At 40.6% G+C, this 26,580-nt stretch overlaps 2 protein-coding genes across 2 annotated transcripts in view; one reads left to right on the forward strand and one right to left on the reverse strand.

The window, feature by feature from the left end:
- Nucleotides 1-26,580, reverse strand: part of PHACTR2 (phosphatase and actin regulator 2) — a 189,907-nt gene that overhangs the window by 159,031 nt on the left and 4,296 nt on the right. The window lies entirely within an intron of this gene.
- Nucleotides 19,636-20,346, forward strand: LOC148045062 (uncharacterized). Its single transcript, XM_087717620.1, has one exon. It carries the CDS (start codon nt 19,636-19,638, stop codon nt 20,344-20,346), a length of 711 nt encoding a protein of 236 aa, XP_087573746.1.

Below are 26,580 nucleotides of genomic sequence, written 5' to 3' on the forward strand. Positions count from 1 at the left end.
CAGCCACTACTCCAGAGGACTTCTTAATTCTCTAGCGGGTGCCTATCAACTGCTACCGCAGGATTGGAAAGACTTGGCTTGGATGTTGTTTACTGGAACCCAGTATGTGGTGTTTGAGTCCGAGTACAAAAGGGAAGCCATGAAGAGGGCGACATGGCCAGGGGCCCAGTGGACAATGGAACAATTATTTGGGGAGGGTCCCTTTGCCACACTCATCACCCAGGCACAGGCCTTAACACCCCTTGCTTTTCCGCTTGTCGACGAATGTGTAATGGCCGGCCTGTCCCGTGTAGATGAATCTGGTACCCCGATTCAATCCTTTTTTGCCATAAGACAAACTGCAACGGAATCTTATTCCGACTTTATTAACCGCCTACAAAAGGCAGTGGAGAGACAAATTTCTAACAAGGAAGCAGCTGCTGAAATTCTTATGAAATTGGCATTTGAACATGCAAACGCGGACTGCCAGTCTGTCCTTAAACCTTTGGCATCTGGCCCGGCGCCAACCCTTGCTGATTATCTCAAGGCTTGTCGTATCGTCGGAACTAACGCCTTCCAAATGGATACATTGGCAGCCACGCTGCAAAAGGGAAATCAACCCTAGGGCACCTGCTTTAACTGCGGAAGCCCGGACATTTTAAAAAGCAGTGTCGAGCCCCCGGAGGGGGGCTGTGCATCCGCGAAAACACAGGGACGAAACCAAATACAGTTTGCCCAAAATGTAAAAAGGGCTATCATTGGGCAAATCAATGCCGATCAAATCAATCCAACCAGGGAAACTAGATAGGGGGTGTGCGGCTAGCCCCCTCCCCAAGGCTGCCTCCTCTCTGCCAGAACAACGAATGCCCATTAGGGGCCAGTCCCGAATTGATTTACAATTTGTAAATGTGGTTTTGGTAGATTTTCCTAATTTGCTCACAATGGCTGAAACCCATATTCATGGCCCCCTGGCCCCTTGGCATGTTGTTTGGCTCAGAAAAAGGTGGCATCGGTCATCCCTACTATGGTCGATTCGGACTCTACCGCCCCTGTTCAAATTCAATTTTGTACAAACATCCCAATTGAGTTTCAAAAGGGGGATTCCATTGTCCAACTTGTGTTAATCCCCTGTGCAGAAGCACCACTATCTTGTGGCAATCCCTCCATGTCCCTTTTTGAAGGCTCCCCTGAATTATTGGCTTTGACACAAAAAAATCACACCCAGTAAGTCTATGATGCCACTATTAATTAATGGCACCCTATTTTCTGGTCTTGTAGACTCCGGTGCTGACGTTTCTGTCACAAGGACCGCCGAATGGCCTTCCTCATGGCCGTTGGAAGCCTCACTGGAAGTTAGGGGAATAGGAGGGACCCGACCTGCAAGAGTTAGTCGAGATTGGCTTACGGCACAACACGTTACAAAAGGCATCTCGGCGAAATTCAAACCAGTGGTTTTGCCGCTTCATACTAACTTGTGGGGTAGTGTTCTGACCCCCCTTCATGGCTCGTTAACAAACACAGGTATGATGGGAGACTTTAATGGCATTGTGAATCAAAATATGGACTATAAAACACACAAAACAAAAAAATTAAATAGGAAGCATCTGCCGAAATCCTTCTTTAGGATGACAGATGAAGTAAATCTAAAAGATATATGGAGAGAAAGAAATGCTAAAAAAGAACAATACACCTTCTACTCAAACAGACATTCATCATTTTCTAGAATAGATATGATATGGGCCTCAGCAGAGTTGAGTTCCAACATAAAAGAAATTGAGATTGGAGCAAGTACCTGGGCGGACCACAATCCAATTTTAATTAAATGGAAAGGCCAAAGGGCAAGATCTAGATGGACACTAAATAACACTATATTGAAAGAAAAAGAGTTTGTACAAAAAAATGGAAAAAGAGCTAGTCCTTTTCTTTAAAGAAAATAGGAAAGAAGATACATCGTTGCAGAATCTCTGGGATATAATGAAGGCTGTTATCAGAGGTTTGACAATAGACTACACAAGGAAGAGAAACTTAAAGAAAAGACAAATGCATAAAGCTTTAGATAACGACTATAAAATACTTGAAAGAGAACTACAGAGAGCACCACAAAAAAAAGATGTTAAAATAAAAATGGACATAATTAAACACAAAATGGACCTATTAGAAAAGGAAGAACTGGCACAAAAAATTAGAGGTGCCAAACAGAATTATTTTGAAAATGCGAATAAGCCAGGCAGGTGGTTGGCATATAAGCTGAAAAAAGAGAGAGAAACAAAGAAAATATTTCAACTAAGAGATAAACAAGGAGAAATCCAGTATGGAACTATTGAGAAAAAAAATATTATACAAGACTACTATGCTAAACTCTATGAACAAGAGAAGGTGGAGGAGGGACGAGTTAAAAAGTACTTACAAGATGCCAATCTCCCCCAGGTATCAGACGAAAGTAGAACAATGTTAGAAAGTAAAATAACAATGATGGAGCTAATAGAGGCACTTAAAAAACAAAACAACGGGAAAGCTCCAGGACCAGATGGACTACCGGTGGAATTCTACAGAACATTTGAAGAAACACTGACCTTCCCACTCCTACAAGTCATGAATGAAGTGATGTCTGAGAGCAAAATACCGAAGTCATGGTCGGAAGCGTATATCACACTACTACCCAAGGAAGAGACCGATTTAACACAAATCAAGAATTATAGACCAATCTCCTTATTAAATTCAGACTACAAGCTATTTGCATCTATACTAGCTGAGAGACTTAAAAAAATATTTAAATGGCTTCATCCACTCAGATCAAAATGGCTTCTTATCTAAAAGACAAATTAAAGACAATATGAGAATATAGCAATAGCAATAGCAGTAGACTTATATACCGCTTCATAGGCCTTTCAGGCCTCTCTAAGCGGTTTACAGAGAGTCAGCATATTGCCCCCAACAATCTGGGTCCTCATTTTACCCACCTCGGAAGGATGGAAGGCTGAGTCAACCCTGAGCCGGTGAGATTTGAACCGCTGACCTGCTGATCTAGCAGTAGCCTGCAGTGCTGCATTTAACCACTGCGCCACCTTGGAATGATTTTGAATACCTTGGAATACTATGAGGCCCATCTTGAAAAGCAAATGGCACTGATGTTCCTCGATGCGCAGAAGGCCTTTGACAATGTGAATTGGCAATTTATGTTTTTGCAACTGGAGCAGATGAATTTTGGCAAGAAATTCACTCAAACTATACAAATGATATATCAGAAACAAGCAGCAAAGATAATGGTAAATGGAGAACTAAGAGATCCGATCGAAATAAAGAGAGGTACGAGACAAGGCTGCCCACTATCACCACTACTTTTTGTCCTAACACTAGAGGTCTTAAACAGAAAGATCAGAGAAGAAGAAGAAATAAGAGGAATGAAAATTAAGAGAGAAGAGTATAAACTACAAGCCTTTGCAGACGACTTAGTTTTTATTCTTGAAGATCCATTAGAAACAGCACCCAAATTGCTAGAAAGAATAGAGGAATATGGAGAAGTAGCAGGCTTGAAAATAAACAAAGATAAAACAAAGATCATGACGAAGAATATCCCAGAAACACAAAAGGAAGAGCTGTCAGAAACGTTGCAGATTCAAAATACAAGTAATGTTAAATATTTGGGGATATACCTATCACCTAGATGTAGCACTCTTAAGGAGGATAACTATACCAGACTAAAACAACAAATAGCAATTGATTTGGAGAAATGGGAAAATTTGCACTTATCAATGATGGGAAGAATTTCTACAATTAAAATGAACATTCTACCTAGAATTCTATTCCTCTTTCAGACAATCCCAATCAGATTGGGTAAGGACTTTTTTCAAGATCTAAATAAAATAGTTCTGAAATTTATTTGGCAAGGGAAAAAAGCCAGAATAAAACATAAATTACTACAAGATGCTAGATCTAGAGGAGGATTTGGGCTACCTGATTGGGAGCTATACTATCAAGCAACAAACTTGATGTGGATTAAGGAGTGGATATCATTAAAAAAAACTCCAGACTACTGAATGTAGAAGGTCACAACTTATTGTTGGGATGGCATGCTTTCGTATGGTATAAGGGAACGAAATCACATGGTTACTTTAGAAGACATTATATAAGGGAGGCGTTGCTATCAAACTGGGAAAAGGTAAAAAGATTACACTATTTGAAAATTCCAGTCTGGATATCAACAATTGAAGCCTTTTCATATCCAATAATATATAAAAAGGAACAAACAGTTAGATGTATAGAATTACTGAATGCAGAGGGTGAGCTCAAATCTATTCAAGAGTTGAAACAAGAAGGGATGGAAATGAACTGGTATTCATATGTACAGATACAATCTAGATATAGTGAAGATAGAAAAACTAAAGGTCTTTATAATAAAATGACTGAGTTAGACAAAATTTTAACAGGCACTGATGAAAAAGTAATTTAAAAACTATATGGATATTTATTGGAGTTTAAATTGCAAGAAGAACAAGTTAAAGAAACTATGATAGCTTGGGGGAAAAACTTTAGGTATGGGATTGACTTAGAGAATTGGCAGAAATTATGGTCTCAAAACTATAAAATGACAATATCTACTGCATATAGAGAAAACTTGTATAAGATGTTTTACAGGTGGCACCTACCCCCAACCAGAATCGCAAGAATGTTCAAGAATAAATCAGAAAAGTGTTGGAAATGTCACCAGATACCTGGTTCATACTACCACATGTGGTGGACTTGCACTGAAGCTAAAAGATACTGGACTAAAATCCACATGTGGTTGGAGAAAATGACACACAAACAAATAGACTTTAAACCAGAGGTCTTTTTATTGGGGATCATATCAGAAATCTACAACAAAGACTTAAAATATCTGATTGTAAATGTGTTAACAGCTGCCAGAATTGTATTTGCAAAAAACTGGAAAAACAAAACAATACCAAAACAGGAAGAAGTTATCCAAAAAATAATGGACTGTGCTGAAATGAGTAAATTGACATTTGAAATTAGAGAGCAAGAGGATGATCAATTTTATAAGATATGGGATTTATTTTATCGGTGGCTAGGGGGGGGGGGGAAAAACCTTGGAAATGAAAATTATATGCTTATGCTTTAATTGAAGAAAGTGAATGATGATATAATTATGCTGTGAAATAATCTAACAATGATACAATGAAGAATTAATATAAGGCCTGGTGATATAATGTATAATGTTAAGAACTTATTATAATGATATTTCGCTGCTGATAAGCAATTCTAATAAGGGAACAAATGAAAACTGGTATATATAGGCAGCGACGTCTTGTTGAAAAATGAAGGAATAAGATCTCTGTTTGAAGGTATGAAATGCAAGGACAATAATGAATATAAGTATACTTTCTGAGGAAAAATAATGTTAATGTTAACCGAATATATATTCTAGAATGAAAATGAGGCTTTTAGTTATACTAGATGAAACATTTGAGATGGTAAATATTATTTGAAGATGTAGATGTTAAAACACTTGTAACCAAACGACATGCTGCATGTGATGATGGTTTCTTTTTCTTTTTCTTTTTCTTTTTGTGTGTTTTTTCCTCTTTTTTTTTTTTAATCCTAGGCTATTGTGGTGTCTATCAAATATATAACAGAGAGATACGGGGTGTGTGTATGGGGGGAAACGTAGTAGGGATGGATTGCTACAGGCAGGGAAATAAGAAACGATACTAAATTATAATTTATTAAATGAAACAATGAATGTATAAGAATGATAAAGGTTAAAACACCTGTAATCAAATGACATACTGCATGGGACGATGAGCTTTGTTTTCCTTTTTTTTCTGTCTTTCTTTTTCTATTGTTATGTGATTATGTTGTCTAAAATTTTTTCTATAAAAATAAAATAACAAACACAGGCAGGCAAACTAAAAAAGGACTTTTCTCTTTATCAGTTTACAGTTCAAACTGGCTTCGAGCCCAGAAATAACATAAACATAACTCTCCGATAAGAGTTCAAAACAAAAGCTCTTACAAACGCAGCAGTTCTTCCACAGTCTTCACAGATCAGGTTTACACGAAACACCAAAGCACTTTTCCAAGTGTAACAGGCATAAATCACGATTAGTAATCACACAATGTTTTACCAAACATGGAACACACAAAGGAACGCTGACTCCAGCGACTGGGGTGTGGCAGCATCTCTCCTTTTATCTCCCAAACTTCCTCCCACAAGCCCCAGCTGCATACTGAATTTCGTATCCCGAAAAACCTTTCAGCAGAACTGCTGAGTCACAACACTGAATTTTGTATCCCGAAAAACCTCTCAGCAGAACTGCTGAGTCACAACAGGTAGGGACCTACTTTTTCAATTTGATGCTAAATTAATATTGGAGGATTAATAATGCCGCACTTGATGAAATTGACTCTTTTGTCTTCAACCCCTGTTTGGGTTGATCAATGGCCTTTGACAAAAGAAAAATTACAGGCCTTAGATAATTTGGTAAAAGAACAATTGGCATTGGGTCATGTGGAACCCACCACTAGCCCATATAATACTCCTGTTTTTGTGGTAAAGAAAAAATCAGGAAAGTGGAGATTGATTCATGACCTCTGAGCTTTGAATAATGTTATTAAACCTATGGGCCCCCTCCAATGTAGGATGTCCAACCCAAACTTAATTCCTTGTAATTATGATTTTGTTGTAATTGATCTTAAGGATTTTTTTTTATCATTCCCCTCCATAGCGAGGATAAACAACTTTTTGCATTTTCTTTGCCCCAGCTTAATATGTCCCATCCCACTCCTCACTATCAGTGGACAGTTCTTCCGCAGGGAATGCTTAATAGCCCTACTATGTGTCAGGCTTTTGTGGATTTTGCATTACAACCTTTCCGTAAATCTCATCCTACCTTTTTGGTTTACCATTATATGGATGACATTTTGGTTGCGGCTCCTGGCCCAAAGGGTACAGTACAACTTGTGCTATCGGAGGTTGTTACATTATTGGCCACGTTTGGTCTTCAAGTAGCCCCAGACAAGATTCAGACCCATGAACCTTTTTCCTACTTAGGCCATAAGGTTTTGGCCTCATACTCATCTCCGGTAGTACCCTCCATCAAAATCCCCTCACCTTTGACTTTGGTTGCCTTGCAGCAAATTTTAGGCACCATAAATTTTGTAAGACCCTTTTTGGTTCTTACCACCACACAATTAGCCCCGTTATTTATGGCATTAAAGGGACCTTTAGGCCCCTCTTCTATTGTAATTCTTACTCCGGCCCAGGAGCAAATGTTTAGTTTAATAAATGAGGCAATGACCACCCGTTGGGTGGATCGAGCTCTACCAGATCACCCACTCTCTTTGGCAATCTTTGCTACTCCTCCGTTACCCACTGGGGCACTTATACAATGCCATGACAAAAAAGTTTACGTTGTAGAATGGTTACACCTCCCTCATACCCCACGTACGTCCATCAGTTCCCAGCCTCATTTAATGGCTCTTTTAATAAATAAGGCTCGCTTTCGAGCTAAATGCTTTATTGGTTTTGATCTTGCTGGTTTGTATGTCCCCATTTCTCTTACTGTGTGGGAACCCCTCTTAGCCACATCTGATGTCTTACAACTTTCCTTGGCCGATTGGTCGGGTTTCGTGTCTTTTCATTCACCTTCTGATCCCCGTTTTCATCTTTTCCTCAACGTTCCCCTTTCCCTGTCTACTTCCTTGGTAACCTCCCCTCTCTCGGATACATTGACGCTTTTTGTGGATGGGGGAAAAACATATGGTTCTTGTGTATGGCAACAGGATGGATCCTGGCACACAAACATCACCCCGCCTCAATCCTCTGCTCAACGTGCTGAACTTGCCGCTACGATTTTGGCTTTTCAGACTTTTCCCCATTTACCCTTTAATTTGATTTTGGACAGCCTTTATGTGTATTGTGTTCTTATTTCTTTGCCTAATTCCTATGTTTCTCCCTCTTTGGACGACTCTCTCCTAAGCCTTTTTCTTACCCTTCAACTCCTTTTGCAACATCGTGTTTGTCCCTTCTTCCCCGCCCATATTCGTAGCCACTTGCCTTTTCCAGGCATGCTTCAAGAGGGCAATGCCCAGGCGGATGGAGCTGCTTCTGCAGCCTCCTCCATTTTAATCCTTTCCCCGGTTACTCCATGGGATAGTCATGCATATTTTCATCAGAATAAAAAAGCTCTTATGAAACCATTTTCCCTTTCAGCTCAGGAGGCATCAGCCATTATTCAACAATGTCCTACCTGTAGCCTTCAAGCACATGCAGTTCCCCAAGGTGTCAACCCTCGGGGGACGCAAAGTTGTCAATTGTGGCAAATGGACGTGACTCAATATTTGCCATTTGCCCCTTGGAAATATTTACATGTTTCCATTGACACCCAATCAGGCTTTATTATGGCCACCCCCCAACGGGGTGAGGTCACCAAACCTGTTATTAATTATTGTATTCAGACTTTCTGTATTTTGGGTAACCCAACAGAGTTGAAAACTGATAATGGCCCGGCTTACACTAGTTCCGCCTTTGCGGCATTTTGCCATCGCTGGTCCATTATCCATAAATTTGGTATTCCTTATAACTCCACTGGTCAAGCCATTGTGGAATGAGCTAATCAAACTTTGAAAACCGCTCTTGCTGCACACTCCAAAAATAAAGGGGAAAATAACCTCGGCTTACCTGGAATACAAAATGTTTTAAATCTTACTTTTTACACTCTCAACTTTCTTAATGTTACCGGCACCCCGGGTCTCACGGCTGCCAGTAGGCATTTTTCTGCTTCTCCCGCAGACACTCCACGTCCACAAGTGTACTACCAACGTCTGCCGGACCCGTCCTGGAAAGGCCCTGCCTCCCTCATTACTTGGGGCCGTGGTTACGCCACAGTTGAAGACCATGGTGAAATTATCTGGACACCTGCTCGCTGTGTTCGGCCTTACATGGTGCCTGCTGACGTTCCCTCGGTGTAGTACACATGACTTGGGGCCTGGGGTCCCAATTCTTATTTACAGGACTTGAAGAAAGTTTCACACCTGTTTAATTTAACTAATTGTTGGATTTGCTTACATATCCTGGCTGATAGCAAAGGTGGCATGGTGTTACACACTATTCACTTTAATGATACAGGATGAAAACAAGCTACCTGGCCTAGAACGCAAAGTTTGCTCGACATCACATATGCTGTAGCCACCCGTGTGCAGGAACCTGCTCATTACTGTTTTTCCAGCACAGGCCGATGGAGGAATGCAACGTATCTTGGCACCTACACTAATTGTGAGTCTCTGATTCCGTGGAATGGATTGGCTACTTGTTGTAATGCCATTAATACAACAGTGCCAGATGGAGTCAATAAATACTGGGCTTGCAGTCAAATGCAGGCCATGGTACAGTTTGCCAACTCCTCGAAAAAAGGAACTTATGACATACCTAATATGTGGCTCATATGTGGTAGAAGGGCTTACCGACAGACTCCAAGAAATTGGCAAGGCATATGTATGTTGGGATTGTTGGTCCCGGGTATATATGCTATGAAAGAATTACCTAGTGGAAGAATTCGAAATAAACAAGACACCTTCTCCGAATCCCCCCTGACGTTGGGAGGATCATCCGGGACTCAATTTTCTAGAGGTGTTCTCCCTCCACTAGGCGTTGCAATGAATTATAGAGATTTGCATAAGTTAAATAATTGGACTGTTGTTATGTTTAATGAAACTATTACTGCTCTAAAATTAATTAATCAGGAACTGGGGGAAGTATGTAGTGTAATGTATGTAGTGCAGAATCATTTTGCTTTGGATATTATTTTGGCTGCAAAAGGTGGTGTTTGTGCTTTGATTTATTCACATTGTTGCATGTACATTCATGATAATCAACCTAATATTTCTGCCACAGTGGAAAAAATGGAGTCCTTGGTACGTAACAACCCCCTGCATAGTGATGGCTCTGGTACCATCGACCTATGGGGGGCTTTGTGGTCATGGCTACCTGATGGCTCCTGGCTGAGATCACTGATTCCTGTGATAATAACTATCATTGTATTGCTGGTGTTACTTTGTTGTTGTATTCAATGCCTCCCATCCCTGCTACAAATGTGCAAAACCCTCCTTCCCTCTAATAGGGCGGACTCTCTGGCCATGGAAACCGAGGTCCGTCTGAACTTAGAGGAGGTCTCTGTTGATAATATAAAAAAGGAGGAGATGTGGGAATAATTGCAGAGACCTGCTCCCACAGGATGTGCCGTAGTGCACACAAAACAATGAAAGCGCATGGGATGTGGAAAACAGGATAAATGACTCATAAAAGTAACTGGCCATAGCCAGCTCTGGCCCTAAGTGATAACATTGTATGCTAATGAATGTAATAAGAATAAAAGGGAGTTTCAGACTCTGTTCTGAGCTCTCATCCCGAGACATCTTGCCTGCGTGTCTTATTCCTCATGAAAGACCACCACAGAGAACATGTCTTCATTTTCCTGAATGAAGGAAAACGAAGACATTTTTTGACACTTTTTTGTTTTTTGCGCAGTTCAGAGAATCAGTAAAATCGACCACCGTCTAGCTCCACCCACAGCCCTGCCCTATATATATTATCTTCCCTTCTGAAAAGAATGCACCAGTTCTGGAAAGGACAACATCCAGAATCCAAAATTACAGAACAAAGGCTAGTAGATCAACATTGATTTATAATATGAAATAAAGTATTCACAGAAGCAGACTTGGAAGAACTGCAAAGGTCTACCTAGTCCTAGAGCAAAGAAATCAAAGCCTTGCCAGTAGTAGCTCAGACTGTACAGGTAAAGCAGGAGGAGCTGGAAGTAGAGGAATCCAGCAGAGATATAGAATTGTTTTCATTTGGAAACCTGTCACCCTCTGAGACAGACTCAGAAAGAACAAAGCTTTCCAAATAAAGAAGTAGAAGAATTGAAATAAAGAATAACAGTACAAAAAGCCAACATAGCTATTTAAGTTGTTTTCATTCTCAAACCAGATATCATCCCTTCTGCCTTCTCCTCAGAATCAACATTATCTAAAAAAGAAAAATTGAAACATAGAATACCTGAGCATCCAAAACACTGTAAAAACAACAGAACAAGGTTCCCTGGGTTGAAATTTATTCCAAAGAAACAGTCAGCGGAAGTAACTAAACATGCCATTATTATAATATCAAATATAAGCACCAGCTCATTGCAAGAAACAAGCCAACTAATGTAAAGCATGACTGCAGTTATAATTGAATAACTGGGATGCTAAATCAGCAAAAAAAAAAAAAAAAAATCCAAGCAGTGCATTATCTAAATAGAAGATGAAACTGGAAAATAAGATCAGCAGGCTAAGATCAGATGCAAGCAAGCTAAAGCAGATGGAAGAAAAGAAGCTGAAGAACAAGACTACTTTATCAAGAAATGTCACCTAGAAACTAGGAAAATTAAAGAAGCATTGGAAATAAGAAAGCAGAACATAACAGCTGTAGCCAGGAAGATTTCAATTTTTGATTTTATTTTGATTTTATTTAGTTTGTATGCTGCCCTATTCCCGAGAGACTCAGGGCGGCTCACAATAAAAAGGGGAGGGGATACAAAAAATAAAATAAAAACAGCAATTTAAAAATCAACAACAGTCGTAACCTCGAATGGGACTGGATAGTTCAACACCCCCAGGCCTGCCAGAACAGCCAGGTCTTAGTTGCTTTGCGGAAGGCCGGAAGGGTAGTAAGGGTCCGGATCTCAACAGGGAGATAGTTCCAGAGGGCCGGAGCAGCCACAGAGAAGGCCCTCCCCCAAGGAGTCGCCAGCCGACATTGGCCAGCAGATGGAATTCGGAGGAGGCCTAGTCTGTGGGATCTGATAGGTCTTTGGGAGGTGACTGGCAGGAGGCGGTCTCTCAAGTACCCAGGTCCGATACCATGTAGGGCTTTAAAAGTAACAACTAGCACCTTGAAGCGTGTCCGGAGACCAATGGGCAGCCAGTGCAGCTTGCGGAGGATAGGTGTAACGTGGGTGTACCGAGGTGCACCCACGATCGCTCGCGCGGCTGTGTTCTGGACAATCTGAAGTCTTCAAACACTCTTCAAGGGCAGCCCCATGTAGAGCACGTTACAGTAGTCCAGTCTTGAGGTGACGAGGGCATGAGTGACTATCCGAAGGGCCTCCCAGTCCAGGTAGGGCCGCAATTGGTGCACCAGGCGAACCTGGGCAAATTTCCCCCTGGTCACAGCCGACAGATGATGTTCTAGAGTCAGCTGCGGATCCAGGAGGACTCCCAAATTGCGAGCCCTCTCTGAGGGGCGTATAATTTCACCCCCCAGGTTGAGAGATGGAATAGCTGGACCATCTTTGGGAGGAAGCATCAATAGCCACTCGGTCTTGTCGGGATTGAGCGCAAGCTTGTTTGTTCCCATCCAGACCCTGACAGCCTCCAGGCACTGGCACATCACTTCTACCGCTTTGCTGAGTTGGCACGGGGCGGACAGATACAACTGTGTATCGTCCACATATTGATGATATTTAATCCCGTGCCGGCGTATGATCTCACCCAGCGGCTTCATGTAGATGTTAAATAGGAGGGGGAACAGGACAGAACCCTGCAGCACCCCATACTTAAGGGGCCTAGGGGTCAATCTCTGCCCCCCGACCAACACCAACTGCGACCTGTCCGAGAGGTAGGAGGAGAACCACCAAAGAACGGTGCCTCCCACTCCCATCTCCCGCAACCGTCGCAGGATACCATGGTCGATGGTATCGAAGGCCGCTGAGAGGTCAAGAAGCACAAGGATAGAGGAGTGACCCCTATCCCTGGCTCGCCAGAGATCATCGATCAGCGCGACCAAAGCAGCTTCTGTGCTGTAACCAGGCCTGAAACCGGACTGAAAGGGATCCAGATAATCGGTTTCATCCAAGGACCATCGGAGTTGAAAGGCCACCACTTTCTCAACAACTTTCCCAACAAAGGGGAGGTTGGAGACTTGATGATAGTTGCTCAAAATGGCTGGATCCAGAGAAGGTTTCTTCAGGAGGGGTTTCACCATCGCATCCTTTAAGAGGTGCGGGAAGGATCCCTCCCGGAGAGAGGTGTTAACTATCATCTGGATCCAGCCACGTGTCACCTCCCTGCTGGTTGAGACCAGCCAGGAGGGGCACGGGTCCAATATACAGGTGGAGGCACTCACCGCTCCCATGGCCTTGTCCACTTCCTCAGGAGCGACAAGTTGAAACTTGCTCCATAAAATTCGCTCAAGACCTTCCCCCGGTACCTCGGCTGGTACCGTGAAATTGGAGTCCAGATCTGTCCGAATCCGAGCGACTTTATCCATTAGAAACTGAACAAATTCATCAGCCCTACCTTGTAAAGGGTCGTCCGCATCCCTCCCTTTCAAGAGGGAGCGGGCTATTCTAAACAAGGCGGCTGGGCGCGATTCAGCGGATGCAATAAGAGCGGCAAAATGCACAGATTTCACCGCCCGTATTGCCACAAGATAGGTCCTGATAAAGGCTCTCATCAGTGCTCGGTCTGACTCGGAGTTACTGGCCCTCCAGCGGCGCTCTAGGCATCTCCTTTGGCGCTTCATCTCCCAGAGTTCCTCAGTAAACCAAGGCGCTCTCCTGGATCCACTACCTCGGAGAGGCCGTAAAGACGCAATCCAGTTTACAGCCCCCGCCGCCGCTGTATTCCAAGCAGCAACTAAGGACTCTACCGGATTGTGGACGAGAGTGTCAGGTATTTCTCCAAGCGCTGTCTGAAATCCCATAGGGTCCATCAGGCGCCTGGGGCGGAACCACCTAATCGGTTCCTCTTCCCTACAGTGGGGGATTGGTCTCCGAAAGTCAAGCCTCAGTAGGAACTGATCAGACCATGACAAGGGCAAGATCTTAATGCCCCTCAAATCTAGATCACGTCTCCACTGCTCCGAGAGGAATACGAGGTCGAGTGTGTGCCCTGCTGAGTGAGTTGGACCCTGGATTACTTGGGTCAAGTCCATGGCTGTCATGGAAGCCATGAACTCCTGCGCCCCATCAGAGTGTCCACCGCGCGAAGGCAGGTTGAAGTCCCCCAGGACTATAAGCCTGGGGAACTCTACCGCCAGCTCGGCTACTGACTTGAGGAGCAAGGGGAGGGCTGTTGCAACGCTGTTGGGAGGAAGGTACGTTAGCAACAGGCCTACTTGACCCTCAAGGTCCAACTTCACCAACAAGGACTCACACCCGACAAGCTCCGGAGCAGGGATCCTATGAGGGACTAATGACCCTCGGATGATGATAGCCACTCCCCCACCCCCTTCCCTGGGGTTGCGGCTGATGAAGCACCTGAAACCCTTCTGGGCACATTTCAGTGAGGGGGACTCCTCCCTCCAGGCCCAGCCAGGTTTCAGTAATACATGCAAGGTATGCCCCCTCGTTTAATATTAGGTCCTGGACGAGGGGAGCCTTGTGAACCACAGACCTGGCATTTAGCAACAACAGCCTGAGACCAGGGCCCTGACCACTCTCGCCATCTGGCCCTGGAGTGGAACTAACATCCAGAATCAGAAGATCAGAAGACATGAAGCTTGAATTGCAGACTATAGGCAAAATCTCCAATTTCAGAAATGTTTCCATCAATCCATCAATGGAGAAACTATAATGAACCAGTCAGCACTTCACAAAGTAAAAACAGTGCAGTTCTGGGCTCAACTATTCGAGAATGCAGCTTAAATAATGAAGATGGATAAGTATAAAAAGAAGCTTTTTGTGAATAAAGAATATTTCTTTTATTAGAACCATAATAATATAATAATCTGCAAGGAAACTGAAGAAGCAGTGAATCACCTAGTTAACTGCTGCAAAAAAAAGATAGCATAGCACAGACTGCCTGCAAGCAACGGCATGGAAAAGTAGTAATTATGGTGTATTGGAAGATTTACAAGAAATATCATTTGCCTGCAAGCAAGAACTAGTGAGACCACAATATAGAGAAAGTCATAGAAAATGAAGAAGCTAAAGTGTTCTGGGACATAACACCCGAGACTTAACATTTGTTGATAACAAAAACAAAAAGATTCTGGATAGTGGCAATGGCAATACCTGGAGATAGCAGAAGAGAAGAGGATGAACTGATGAAAATCAGAAAATACAAAGACCTGCAAATAGAAGTAGAATGCCTGTAATAAAAGAAAGCAAAGTTAGTACTGATACTAACAGGTATCTTGGGTGCAATCTCAAAACATCTGGAATACCACTTGAACACCACTTGATACCTTCAGAAATCATGGGCGCTCCATCGCTGGAGGTTTTTAAGAAGAGACTGGACAGTCACTTGCCTGAGATAGTGTAGGTTCTCCTGCTTGAGCAGGGGGCTGGACTAGAAGACCTCCAAGGTCCTATTCTGTTCTGTTCTATTCTATTCGCTGATCACCAATGGCACTTACAAAATCATCAGCCAATGTGATGATACTTTTAACACCATCAAACAATATCTGCCTATTCCAGATCCTTGGGAAAGATTAAGTAGATAGGTGGATAAAAATGCTATATACAAGTTTAAACACCTGGCTGACTGGGCCATGAACATAATAACAATAATGCAGCACTTTGGCCATTTTAAAAGATGGGAGAACAATTTTTGGCAACAAATATTCTTGGCAAATATTTGTTCAATCTGAACCTTGATGGATACACTTTCAAAGGGAATCATGCTGAGATCTGGCTGGCAGAATATATATTGGCATCACAGGCAGAGAATAATGGCAAAGCTTATTGAAGAACATGAAGTTAACAAACCTTTTGCCAGCCCTAGGATATAAGGTGAGCTATAAGGGTGTCCACAGCGGGTGGTTAAAAGAAAAAAAGTTGAGCTTTGATTACACTTTCACTTTTTTAAACCATACCTTTCAGACATCCCAGGGTGGCAATGTAATCATGCAAACTTGCTTGCAGGGAAGTTTTAAGTGAGAAATTCTTTTAAATCTTTGAAGCTACATATCTAAATATAGAAAGGAACGTATAAGAAAAAGGGAAATACCAGGAAAAAAAGTAAAGGAAACAGCAATTATGCATATCGAATCCAAAACAAAATCAGCTTAGTTAAAGAAGTTATTCTTATCTGCTGGAATAAAATCTTGGATTTTAGAATAGGGCCTGAGTTCGTTACAGGGAAGGTAGTTGGAGAAGGAATTATTCAAACTGAACATGGTGATCTGGGTTCAGATTTCTTGGCTGTGATGTATCCTCTGTACAAATAGTCCTCAATTTATAACAGTTCATTTAGTGACCAAAGTTACAATGGCACTGAAAAATGTAATTTATGACCATTCTTCACAGATATGACTTTTGCAGCATAATCATGGGATCAAAATTCAGATGCTTGGTAACTGGTTTTTATTTATGGACGCTGCTGTGTCCCAAGGTCAAATGATCATCTTTTGTGACCTTTGCACAAGGAAAGGTATTGGGGAAGCCAGATTCACTTAATAACTGGGATACTAACTTATCAGCTGCAGTGATTCACTTAACAACTATAGCAAAAAAGGTTGTAAAATGGGGCAAAACCCACTTAACAAATGTTTTACTTAACAAAAATTTTGGGCTCAATTGTGGTCGTAAGTTGAGGACTACTTGTATTGCCACCCTGCTGGATACCTTGTTCTGGGAAGATTGCAGAAAATCATTGTAGAGCAAGATGGGCTATATAGCATGAGCAACAATAACAATGTGTCTGGTTCCTCAGTCACTGTCCATAGGTATACCAAATATGCAAAATAGACTTTTTCACAGATGAACCTGCATTAGTAATGTTGCATACCTGAACTATATGTCCAATTCAAATGCTGTAATAATTTATGAATGAATCCAAAGAGCTCAAATACGTATGTTGTTGTTGTAATAATAATAATAGTAACAACAACAACAACAACTCCGCCGTTGCCGGTCCCCAGCCCAGATGAGAGAGGAGGAGGGTTGGGGTCAGATTGGCAACCTGGCCCCATAAAAAAAAAACGCCAACCCATACAATATGGTGAAAGAAACGAATAAAAGTTTTATACCGCATCGGTCGTCACGCGGGTTAACAAGGGCCGCGGCGGATGTAGGGGTCCCTGGACATCCGTCGACAAGTGGGCTACAAGTGGATCAGCCAACAAAATGACAAAAATATACTGCAGATGAAAACCGTGCCATAATGGCCTGTAACTACAACTCAGAGCCAGAAAAAAGAGGTTATTTAAAGCGAATGTATGAATTATGGAAACAACAATATCCAGATTCAAATGTTAGTGAACAACGACTAGCAGATCAAAGGCGATTTATTATACGGAATAAAGTGTTTAGTGAAGTTGAACTTGAGGAAATTCAGGCAAATTGCAAAACCAAAAAAACAATATCACAAGCGGAAATAACTGATATTCAAGACACAACTAAAGACATATTAGAACTCCCAGAAGAAGCTCTCGGGGAGGAAATAACACCACCACCACTAGAACCAGTTATCACTGAACCAACTGATAAACTAACTCAAAAACAAAAAGAATTGAAGGATAAGATCATGGAGCATTTTCTGCTTAATGAGGAAAGGCAACGTTTACCATCACTAAAAACTGTGCCTAAGAAAATTTTGGCCCCTATCATGAAAATGGTTAATGCAGTGTTTTCAACAATTGAATCGGGATCAATCTTTGAAACGAACCAGTTAATGTACAGCGCAGCAGTAATAGTCACTAATGAACTAGGCATTAAAATCAAAGTACCTAGTCACACAACAGAAAAAGCATCAAAGCCAAAGTGGAAAATCAGATTAGAACAAAAAGTAAAAAAATTAAGGGCAGATGCTAGTAACTTAAAGAACATGCATGAGCAACGGCTTTAAAACAACAAAATCATAGATCAGCTAATCAGAAGATATAGATTGGATACAAGAAACATCAATGAAGCTGTAGAGATTGTAAAACAGCAGATAACAGCAACAGCTAGAAAAATTGAAAGATATGAGGCACGAATCATCCAATATAAACAAAATCAGCAATTTCGATCATACCAACGGCGTTTTTATCAAAGTCTTAATGTGAATGGTGACACCAAAAGTGAAAAACCAGAAAAGCAGGCCACAGTTGAATTCTGGAAAGAATTGTGGGAAAATGCAAAGGACTACAATAAGGAAGCAAAGTGGATACATGACTTTGAGAAAAGCATTGGCAACAAACAAATGCAAGTATTAGAAATAACAACTGAGATGGTCAAAAATCGAGTAAAAAAGGTAAAGAATTGGACATCACCTGGAAAGGACCAATTACATGGTTTCTGGCTCAAATATCTGACCAGTTTACATGCAATATTGGCCAGGCAACTGAATGAAATTTTACAAAAGGGCCAAATTGATGAATGGTTGACAACTGGAAAAACATACTTGATTCAGAAAGATGCAACTAAAGGAACAACACCTGAAAACTACAGACCAATAACATGCTTGCCAACAACCTTCAAATTACTCACAGGCATTATTGCAGATAACATGATGGATTATTTGGAAACAAACAACATCTTGCCAGTAGAGCAAAAGGAAGGAGCAGGGGCACAAAAGATCAGCTCCTAATTGATAAAATGATATTAGAAAATTGTAAGAACAGAAAAACGAACTTGAATATGGTCTGGATTGATTACAAAAAGGCATTTGACTCACTGCCATATAGTTGGATCATAAAATGCTTAGAAACAACTGGCATTAGCAAAAATATTACATCCTTTACTGAAAAGGCGATGAAACAATGGAGAACTGAGTTGGCAGTAGGGAATGAGATCTACGGAATGGTTAATATCAAGCGAGGAATTTTCCAGGGTGATTCACTTTCACCTCTTCTCTTCATCATCGCCATGATCCCACTATCAGTAATCTTAAAAAAAATGAAATTAGGCTACCAAACAGCCAAAGAAGCTGAAAATTTTTTCGCATTTACTACATATGGATGATCTGAAACTCTATGGAAAGTCAGAAATAGAAATCCAATCATTGACAAATACAGTCCGAGTATTCAGCATCGATATTTCAATGCAGTTTGGCATGGAAAAATGCGCCACTATATCCATAAAAAGAGGCAAAATCACTGCATGTGAGGGAATTGAAATGCCCAATGACCAACTAATTAAATGCAATGAAAATGAAGCCTACAAATACTTAGGCATTCTGCAGTTGGATAATATCAAGCATGGAGAAGTAAAAACTATTGTCAGGCGAAAGTACACCAACAGAGTTAGGAAAATTTTGAAATCTAAATTGAATGGTGGAAATACAATCAAGGCCATAAATACCTGGGCAATACCAGTTATAAGATACACAGCTGGTATAGTTAACTGGACACAAGCTGATTTGGACATTTTGGACCGAAAAACCAGGAAACTAATGACAATGCACTACAGTTTACATCCACGTGGTGATACTGATAGACTCTACCTGCCCCGAAAATCAGGTGGCAGAAGATTATTGCAAGTGAAGCAAACAGTTGAAGAAGAAAAACATGTACTGGCTGATTATTTAAAAGAAAGTCAAGAACATCTATTAATCAAAGTAAAGAACAAAAAACTACTGAAGGCCCAACAGACGAAACAAGAATACAGAAAAGATGTGATAAAATCAAGAATGGAGAGTTGGCAGAACAAAGCACTGCATGGCCAATTTCTGGAAAAAATAAAAGATAAAATGGACAGTGAAAAAACTTGGTTATGGTTAACAACAGGTACATTAAAGAAAGAAACAGAGTCACTAATCCTGGCTGCGCAAGAACAAGCTATCCGCACAAATGCCATTAAGACCAAAATCGAAAAATCCTCTGATGATGCCAAATGCAGACTTTGCAAAGAAGCTGATGAAACTGTTGATCACATACTCAGCTGCTGTAAAAAAATTGCGCAGACTGATTATAAATTGCGGCACAATTCAGTAGCACAAATGATCCACTGGAATTTGTGCAAAAATTATAATATTAAAACAGCAACAAACTGGTGGGAACATCAGCCTGAAAAAGTCACCGAAAATCAGATGGTCAAGATCTTGTGGGATTTCCGTATACAAACGGACAAAATACTGGCGCATAATACACCAGACATCACACTGGTTGAGAAAAATAAGGTCACAATCATAGACATCGCAATACCAGGTGATAGCAGGGTCGCTGAGAAGGAACATGAAAAAATTTCAAAATACCAGGACTTAAAAATCAAAATTCAACGACTATGGCACAAACCAGCAGTACTAATTCCAGTGGTAATTGGCACACTGGGTGCTATTCCAAAAGCACTGGAATTACATTTAAAACAGTTAAAAATTGACAAAATCACCATCAGTCAAATACAAAAAGCCGCACTGCTTGGATCTGCATGCATATTACGAAAATACGTTACGATGTCCTAGGCCCCTGGGTGTGGCCTGACTAGTAACCAATGCCAAATCCGGTGAAACAACTGGCCGCTGTGATACAATTGAATAATAATAATAATAATAATAATAATAATAATAATAATAATAATAATAGATTACATTGAAAAACATTAAAGGAAAATGTGATAACAACTTGACATGGGCATGGCTTATGAGATGAACCATCAAGAAAGAAACAGAAATTTTAATGCTTGCTGCTCAAGAACAAGCACTACAAACTAATGCCATGAAAGCGAAGATACAAAAATCCATTGACAATCCAAACTGCTGACTTTGCAACAACAAAGTTGAAACTATTTTACACTTAATATGTGAGTGCAGCAAAATCACACAAACTGATTACAAAGCTAGACATGATCGAGTTACTAAATTACTCCACTGGTCAATATGTAAAAAATACACCCTACCTGTATCCGAAAAGTCTTGGGAACATAAAGTGGAAAAAGTTATTGAAAATGAGACAGTGAAGAACTTGTGAGACTTTCAAATACAGACAGATTGTCATTTGGAGCACAAAATGCCAGATATCATGGTTGTTGAGGGCCAAAGATTACAGTTTATTGATATCGTTATACCAGGAGACGCCAGAGTCAAAGAACTGGAAAAAATCACAAACTATCACGACCTGGCCATCGAAACTACCCCATTATGGATGAAACATGTAACGGTGATACCCTCTGTCATCAGGGCACTTGGTACCATGTCCAAGAATTTTACAAAACGTATCAAGAAATTGCAGCTTTCTATAATAACACCAGCGGAACTGCAAAAAATTGCACTGCTTGGAACATTGTATATTTTAAGAAGATACTTGGTTCATACCTAGAATGCTGGCAGCAACCCGTATCAACCATTAGCACCACCAGTCAATGGTATTTGTGACACATTTTTATATGTTCAGTTGACTGAAGTTCATGTTTAATGAATAAAAGATATAATAACAATAGTAGGCTTTGGATGGTAAACTAACTTTATGACTCTTTTAGACATGTACAGTATCTCATATCAAAATGCACTATATCTTTTTTCTCAGAAAGTTCTTAACCTCCAGATGCTTATTTAAAAGGCATACTACTATTATAATCTGCAAAATGTGTGCTAAAAAGTGTAATATGTTAACCTTAAAATGTTACAAGTTCTAATGAGTTTTTATATTTGGATATACAAGTGTCTGGCAATACATCTCTTCTTCGGAAATATGCATTTTAATTTAAAAGCCTCTTTGACAAATTAAAAATTCAAGCTGGCATTTGATATTACAGTAAAAACAGTTTACTTATCAGTGTGGCAAATGCTCCATCTAGCGAGCTAATTCTGCATAGCAAACTTTTTTCATAACTATATTATAGTATAGTAATTTAAGCCTTTTTTCTACTAGAGAAATTCAGAGATTTGGTACCAGCAACAGCCACTATAATATCACTTTATCTGAAATATAGCTATCTTAAAAGCATTACTGAAAAATGTGAGGAAATATCAGATTCTCACAAGCAACAATAAAGTATGGAACAATGATGCTACTTGTTCCACAATAAACCCAGACATCTATTTGCCCCCACATTTATATCAACAGCACCATCATAGATGCCAATAATTCCACACACAAGATTACAGGTAGCTTCCCATTTTTTTTATTAGTATTTTATTAAAATTTATAGGCCGCCCTTTTCCCTGAGGGGACTCAGGGCGGCTTACAATCATTAGGGAGGGGGTGCAATTCAAAATAAACAATATGTGAACAAAATAAAGTAATAAAAACACAACTTGCATTCAACATTCAACACTCAGGTGGGGCAAATTAAAGACTTATCCCCAGGCCTGTTGGGAGAGCCAGGTCTTGAGGGCTGCGCGGAAGGCCTGGACGGTGGTGAGGGTGCATATCTCGATGGGGAGATCGTTCCACAGGGTCGGAGCTGCAACAGAAAAGGCTCTCCTCCATGTAGTCGCCAGTCGACATTGACTGGCGGATGGGATTCGGAGGAGGCCCAGTCTGTGCGATCTTATCGGTCGGAGGGAGGTAATCGGCAGAAGGCGGTCTCTCAAGTACTCAGATCCACTACCATGAAGGGCTTTAAAGATGGTCAACAGCACCCTGAAGCGCACCCGGAGATCAACAGGTAGCCAGTGCAGCTCGCGGAGGATGGGTGTTATGTGGGCGAACCGTGGTGCGCCCACTATCACTCGCGCGGCCGCATTCTGAACTAACTGCAGTCGCCGGATGCACTTCAAGGGCAGCCCCATGTAGAGCACATTGCAGTATTCCAGCCTAGAGATCACAAGGGCTCGAGTGACTGTTGTGAGAGCCTCCCGATTCAGGTAGGGTCGTAACTGGCGGACCAGGCGAATCTGGGTAAATGCCCCCCTGGTCACAGCCGACAGATGATGATCGAGAGTCAGCTGTGGATCCAGGAGGACTCCTAAGTTACGGACCCTATCTGAGGGGTATAAAATTTGACCCCCCCCAGCCTGATAGATGGAACATTAGCCAAATTGTTGGGAGGGAAACACAACAGCCACTCGGTCTTGTCCGGGTTGAGTACCAGTTTGTTAGCGCTCATCCAGTTCTTAACGGCCTCCAGACCCTGGTTCATCACGTTCACCGCTTCATTGAGTTGGCACGGGGCGGACAGATACAATTGCGTATCGTCCGCATATTGATGGTATTTTATCCTGTGCCTCCGAATGATCTCGCCCAGCGGTTTCATGTATATGTTAAATAGTAGGGGGGATAAGACCGAACCCTGCGGCACCCCATATTTTAGGGGCCTCAGGGATGATCTCTGCCCCCCCACCAACACCGACTGCGACCTGTCCGAGAGGTAGGAGGAGAACCACTGCAAAACAGTGCCTCCCACCCCCACCTCCCGCAGTCGTCGCAGAAGGATACCATGGTCGATGGTATCGAAAGCCGCCGAGAGGTCAAGGAGAACCAGGATGGACACATGGCCTCCATCTCTGGCCCTCCAGAGATCATCGGTCAATGCGACCAAAGCGGTTTCTGTGCTGTAACCGGGTCTGAAGCCGGACTGGAAGGGGTCAAGGTAGCTAGCTTCATCCAAGGCCCGTTGAAGCTGGAAGGCCACCGTTCTTTCATCTGCCAGTAATTGTCCCTCTAGATTCTACAGAGGGCAAAGGGGAACACAACTTTGCACAAAAGAACTAATGGATACAGATTTAGTATCAGGACTCAAAGCAAGAGCAAAGTATTATTAGAGCCTTTTAACCTTCCAGGGAGGAGAACTGTGGCTCACCTGCTTAGGACATTGGGTTGGAGGTTAGCAAAGCCTTGTTCGAGACCCGAGTACTGCTGCATGGTGGGGTGAGCTCTTGTCACTTGCTCCAGCTCCTTGATAGGGACATGAAAGTAGCCCCCAAGACCATCCCCTGAGATACGATGATGTCACCAGCTAATCCTTTCAGCCTGGAAGTGCCTTAAACGGTGCCTCTGACACGAATGGAACAGGATATCTTCCAGAGCACTGTTTTTAAAATCTCAAGATAGCAGTTTCAAAAGAACCAAACTACACTAGCACTATAGACTTGAGAAACTGTACGACTCACATTAAAAAGTTACAGGCCATCTCAGAAGATTTTAACAACCACAGTGGTGCTTTAATCTGTTATTTGAGGAGATATTTATAATCTGAATCATGTGTATAGTAACTGAATCTTCATAACCACTCTTTCTCCACCACCATCCACTCAGCCTATATCAGTAAAGCCTATATCAGCTTAATCTTACCATGCATCTGTGATGTGAGATACAATTCCGAAAAGCTTATACCTTTAAAGAAATTATATTAGTATGAAAAGCTATTACTAGACTCCTGCTGACTTTTCTCAGCCATAATATAGCTCTCTTCCTACAATGTCTAGAATAAAATAGACAAAATGGAGATCAAAAGAGAATAAACTCTCAATTTTGAAAGCAGTACTTCCTGAGCCCAGTCATTTCTTGATTTCAGAAAGAAACAGGAAATTGCAAATATGCCCTGGGAGCAGTTAAGCCGGAATTTACATATAAAGTCAATAAAAAGTTCAGTGTACTTGTTCTGTCCCTCTTACTTGAAGTAGTTCTGCAGATATTCAATTTTACGTAGAAATTTATTGTATGGTTGAACAAAAAACTTTATGAGATACAGTATCCAGAAAGAGGAAAGGTGTTGTTTTTAAAGAATATATGCGACCATTAAAAAAATATTTTAAAAAAATGGTTAAACACCTTCTAAAATGTAAAAGGTATTTTTGAGTCTACATAAAGTCAAAAACATCAGGATTAAATACAATAGTGTAACTTGATATAACTGTCCATAAGTTTACATTGTCCAATTACGGGGTACTGAATTTGTTTTCCCCAGTTTGGTTTCTTATACTACACATATGCCATGCTGACTAGGAATTGATGCTAATGTTATCTAATCATGGCAGTCCAACTTCTGATTTGAAGAGAGCACTACATATTTTAAAACAATTATTTTCAAATGCATTTTTGCCTTTTACACTAGTTTATGTATATATTAACAATAGAAAGAAATACTCCATTTTTCTGTCTCCTATATATTCCAAAGAAAATTTTCAATACAAATTCTAATAATAGGGCAGTTCTGAATCCCAGACAAATTATGTTATATTACTTAGCTGTTCCCCTTAGGACTACTAGCAATAAAATGAGTTGTAGAACTTAAGGCTGAAGTTGAAAAATAGCAGAATTAAAGCTTTTCTGCAAGATTTCATGACTCTGGGTGTTTGGATGCAACAGAAGTTTCAATTTTTTTTCACCATCCAATAAAGTCTCTGCACATGTTGATTTCAACTGTCCATGAATGTCAGCTAGAGCATTAAAACTATTACAAGGTTCCACTATGGAAGTTTTACAGTGGATTTATAAACAAGGTTAGATATAAGATTAGCATAATACATAAGCATCATAAGTACTATGTTTTGAAATCAATAGAAACCTTAAAGCTCCCACACCTGCATACCAAAATTGCAATTCATATCTAAAATCTCACGCATCATCAAATATTGCGACGGCTTGGTAAAATATCGGTAAATTGTGAAAAACCAAAATACAATTTTCTTCCTGCTCTTTAATCTCCTTATGCTGAAATAAGATTGAAGAAAATGAATGACATTTTGGTTTTTTTTAAATAAACCCTTGAATTATAGAAAACATTAATATTTGGGGTAAAAGTAAAATCTTCATAGCTTTCTATTTTCTATATGTTAAATTATCCTACCAGGATCAAATTCAGTCCAAATATGGATCCTTATAAGTCGAAATTAACATGCGGACTTCTGACCTATTTTTAAGAATATATTGGAAAGTACTCTAATAAATGGCATAGGAATTTGATAGAATATTTTCTTTGAGTTCTTGTTTTAATCCTGAATTTGTCAGTTTTGGATTTGTCAATAGGACTATCAGATCTTGATTTTCAGTCATATCCATCCCATTCCTGTACTTAATACTATAGTGTATCTAGAGCAGCATTCATAGGATTATCATTGCCACTTTGTACAGAAAACTATCTAGACAATATCAATATAAAGCCAACCATTTAATTGGCTAGTCTACTTAATGAGGTCTACATCTTAGCAGAACTCTATAGACAGATGGCACGATATTGTTTTCTATGCGGGAAACACCAATTATCTGTTTAGAGATGCATAGATTATACAGAATGATAGACAGATGGATTCTGTGAATCATTGCCAGAATAGCTTTTAAGGCATATTGAATCGCTAATCAGAATTTTATCATTAACAGTTTCTTGCAGCAATTGATGTATTTCTTAGTGCTGTGCATAGTAGTGAAGATTACAGTCAATAGATTCCCCCAATATTTTGATGTCATCATGGAAGGAAGGTCACATTTCTCTTGCACAGCAGTTCCAGGTGCAAAAGTCTAATAAATATTGTACCTTAAGATATTGGCTTACCATTAGAATCCAGCATGCCTATTTTTTGGAGGGATGGAAATCTACTGTTAATATCGTCATTACAACTATATAAAAAATTAATAAATAAACCATATATACAACTCCAATGTCTTCATTTGAAAGTGAACTATAATTGTGATACTATTCCCAAGCAATGTTTTGTCTCTATTTTAACCTCACAAATTCTCACATATAAAAGAAGTAAACATTATTGAATTGAAATTGGTTATTTAGTAATAGCTTTAGTAGCTGCATTCACACATAA

This window comes from Thamnophis sirtalis, unplaced genomic scaffold (assembly GCF_051295495.1).
Source record: "Thamnophis sirtalis isolate CommonGarterSnake01/CBP01778 unplaced genomic scaffold, rThaSir2_p1.2 scaffold_6, whole genome shotgun sequence".
Classification (NCBI taxonomy): Eukaryota; Metazoa; Chordata; class Lepidosauria; order Squamata; family Natricidae; genus Thamnophis; species Thamnophis sirtalis.

Bases quoted from the DNA above. Each gene is read 5' to 3' on its own strand.
- LOC148045062 (XM_087717620.1), top strand. From the start codon at position 19,636: ATGGACAGTGAAAAAACTTGGTTATGGTTAACAACAGGTACATTAAAG.